This window comes from Notothenia coriiceps, unplaced genomic scaffold (genome assembly GCF_000735185.1).
Source record: "Notothenia coriiceps isolate Sejong01 unplaced genomic scaffold, NC01 NC01_scaffold00009013, whole genome shotgun sequence".
Classification (NCBI taxonomy): domain Eukaryota; kingdom Metazoa; phylum Chordata; class Actinopteri; order Perciformes; family Nototheniidae; genus Notothenia; species Notothenia coriiceps.
This window is the reverse complement of record NW_011341714.1, coordinates 34,613-37,859: the sequence shown is the minus strand read 5'-3', so window position 1 is coordinate 37,859 and position 3,247 is coordinate 34,613. Positions and strand designations below refer to the sequence as shown.

The 3,247-nt window shown below is 41.5% G+C and overlaps 1 protein-coding gene across 1 annotated transcript in view; it reads right to left on the bottom strand.

Annotated features, from left to right (window-relative positions):
- The window catches only part of LOC104945038 (mesothelin-like protein), a 33,289-nt gene that overhangs the window by 19,160 nt on the left and 10,882 nt on the right, over positions 1-3,247 (bottom strand). Inside the window, exons 6-7 of the mRNA XM_010770666.1 lie at positions 1,344-1,434; positions 784-965 (exon numbers count right to left, since the gene is read on the bottom strand). Of these exons, the coding sequence (XP_010768968.1) occupies positions 784-965; positions 1,344-1,434 (273 nt within the window). The remainder of the gene's footprint in view (positions 1-783; positions 966-1,343; positions 1,435-3,247) is intronic.

Here is a 3,247-nt window from a genome sequence, read left to right as displayed (position 1 = left end):
TAAGATACAAAAAAACAGAATCACACAAAGCCTTGTTAGTGTTGCCTGACTTTATAAAGTGTGTTTTTTTTTTACAAGTGTGTGGTTGCGTTCTAGTCACTTTACTCAGCGCTACTGCTTGTTACCACTTTTATTTGCCGTACTCGCCTTTAACTGTTAGCTGAGGTTAATCTCGCCCCCCTCCGACGTGAGCGTGACGTATGCGGTTCTTGCTTCTAGACCGACAATGTTTTGGTGCTTGAAACTAACCGGATTCCGGAGCTTAGAGGCGGCTCCGCTGCGGTGCGAACAGGAAAAAATGGTGCTTTTCAGGCTCTAGCTCCGAACCGGCCATGGAACCGCGTTGGTGTGAAAGCCCCATTAGAGACCAAATTCAATAATCATTGTCAGTCAGTCTATCATAGTATAATTGAGTTCGGGAATGTTAGCTGTCTATCCATCATGCTCACTAGTGAAAGTCAGCAATGTATCTTATGAGTTGGATAGAGAACGTTATCTATCTTTCTGTCTGTCTGTCCATCCATCCATTAATCCATCAATCCATCCATCCATCAATCCATCCATCCATCCATCCATCAATCAATCTTCTTTCCAACAAACTTAAAATAACCATGTGATTTTACAAATATACCTTCGAAGACATGAAAAACACTTTTTTTGTCCAATTATTTCTTATTTCTTAACTCCATTACTAGTGTGTAATGGCATATACTATATGCATATCTCAAGAAATAGTGTACATTAAGTAATCTCACAATTTCACATTGTATTTGCAAAAGGTACCTCGTTGAGTTTCCTCAGAATGACTGTCTGAAAGTCATTGTCGTCCACTTTCTGGCAGAAAGAGTCCAGGCTGTCCTTTAGAACGGGGATGTCCAGGCAGAGGTCGAATTGCATCAGGTCGTAGCCAAATGGGAAGGCGTTGTCACTGACTGTCATCTGGGTGATGTCGCCCACAGTGCAGCCTTGAAAATAATTGACCAGTGAGAGGGGAAAATATAGTACAGTGAGATACACCAGTGTCTCTTTATGTAATAAATACAAACAAATACTGAGGCTAACACTGTGGCTATCAGCCGCCTCCTTCTTTACCTGCTCCTCGTTTTGTCTTGCGGGCACTGATATGTTTGAACAGCTTCTTGAGCTTACTCTTCCTCACTTTCTTCTTCCTCTGTTTTGGCATAAAGGTCTTAAGGAACCTTTTCTTTGTTTTCTTCAAAATAAAAATAAAAAATCAAGAATTGTTCTATTTAATCACGTGTCTCTGACAAGGTACTTTAAATTATGAAATGAGATGAATATTATTGGACTTAACAAGAAAAAGGAAAAAGCGAAACACTTACAGATTTGAATTTGCCCCAGAAGTTTTCTGTTAAATAAAGAGGTAGCTCTCCGAGGTCTACCAGGGTTTTTGCATTCCAGGTGGTGACATCCCTGAAAACAGAAATGTTTTAAATTCTGTCTTTCTGCCTTGATACCTGCTTGGTGGTGTAGGATGTCGATTTGCTGAATTAGCATTAAAGATCTATAAACATAAAAGAGACTCCAAAAAAAGGTTGCTATGAGTTGTGGATAAAACAATGTTATACTACGCATGTTATAAGCCAACAAATTTGATAAAAGGAACAAAACACAAACAGTTTTTGTCCGTCTCGCTAAATGGTCTGATTCAAGTACCCTGTGTGGCACTCACCCCGACTTGTTCCCACTGAAATACAAAACAATCTTTAAAATAACAAGACATGTAATGAGGACGTCAAATCTTTGTTAGTAAGTGTAGTCAATTATTGCAACTGCACAGAGGTGGGCTGAAGATCTTCAGGTTACTGGAGTGAAAAGCAGGGCCAGCGGTGCAAGAGGAAGTACTGAATTAATTTAAGTTGGGCTTTTATTGTGAAAGGTAAAAATTGAAGAAGTGAAGCTTTAATGTGCACTGTGGTTGATAATGGGGAAAATAATAAACAGTTATTGTAGTCTTGGTTCATGCTGGTAAGGGCTACGAAGTGTCTTTGTTTTATTTTACAACCTGCATAAGAATAGGCAAAAGTGGAGCCTCGCAGCGGCGAAACCATGCCGCGTCACACTAATTGTGCCGCATAAGCGCATAGGTGCGCCGCATTTGCGGCTCCCTCCGCAAGATGAGGCCCCCTCCGCGAGGTGAGGCCCCCTCCGCGAGGTGAGGCCCCTTCCGCGAGGTGAGGCCCCCTCCGCGAGGTGAGGCCCCCTTCGCGAGGTGAGTGCAAGTCAATGGGACGCCCTGCCCGTTGAAAACTGACTTCCATCAGAGTTGTGTAAAGGCCGACGCTTTATATAGAGTGGCGAAGTCCCTCCTCTTCCGGTGGACCTCCATGGGACCTTATTTCGGAAAAATTATGTATTGAAGTCAATGGAGAGAGAAAGATTATCTTTCGATCCTGTTTGAATTGTGCCACGAATTACACATATGATGTTTGTCAATTTAAAAGATAATTTTGCCAGTCAAAAAAAACAAATGTGTCGTAAAACTGTGAAGTAACACATTTTTTTGTGTGAAACGGTCAATGAACTTCATCTCTGGTCTCGCAGAACAACATACGTCACCAAGATGGCCATCACTACTGTCTTGCTAAACAAGGGATTGACTACCCTCACTATCACCACAATGAAACACGGCCAGCAGAATGTCATGCAAAGCTGCCTGCCTGCCTGCCTTCCTTTGATTCTCTCTGAACTGCCTGATCTTTTTAATGTTTAATGTCAACCATTTGTGCAGATAGCATGAAGTACAAAAGATCGCCGATGCTAATGTAGCGTTAGCGTTAGCATTTCTCCCCCGGGCTTAAATCGTGTATTATAGAATGATCACACCGATGTGACAGTACTCTTCAAAGGGTTCACGAAATATGACTACTACTCTTACCGTTTAACATTTTGGGTTACTTAATGTTACTTCATGTTAAGGCTAATAAAAATGACAAGGCTAAGGCTGTAATGCTAACTAACGTGCTTGCTACTAGCTAGGTAGCTAACTTGATCCAGCCACTCCTGGTCCTTTCATCAGACGGGAAGCGAAAGAACGAGCAAGACCCATTGCTGGTATGATTACAGCCTGGTACTAAGCACACAGGCATCTTGTTAAAGTTATCTTATATATCTCTTATGTTTAGCAGAGGAAAACAATTGTGACATCAGTTATGACATCACTTACGCAACTCTGGGATTTGTAGTCTTTCTAGTTGCGTATTTTTCGAAAAACTGACTTTTTTGA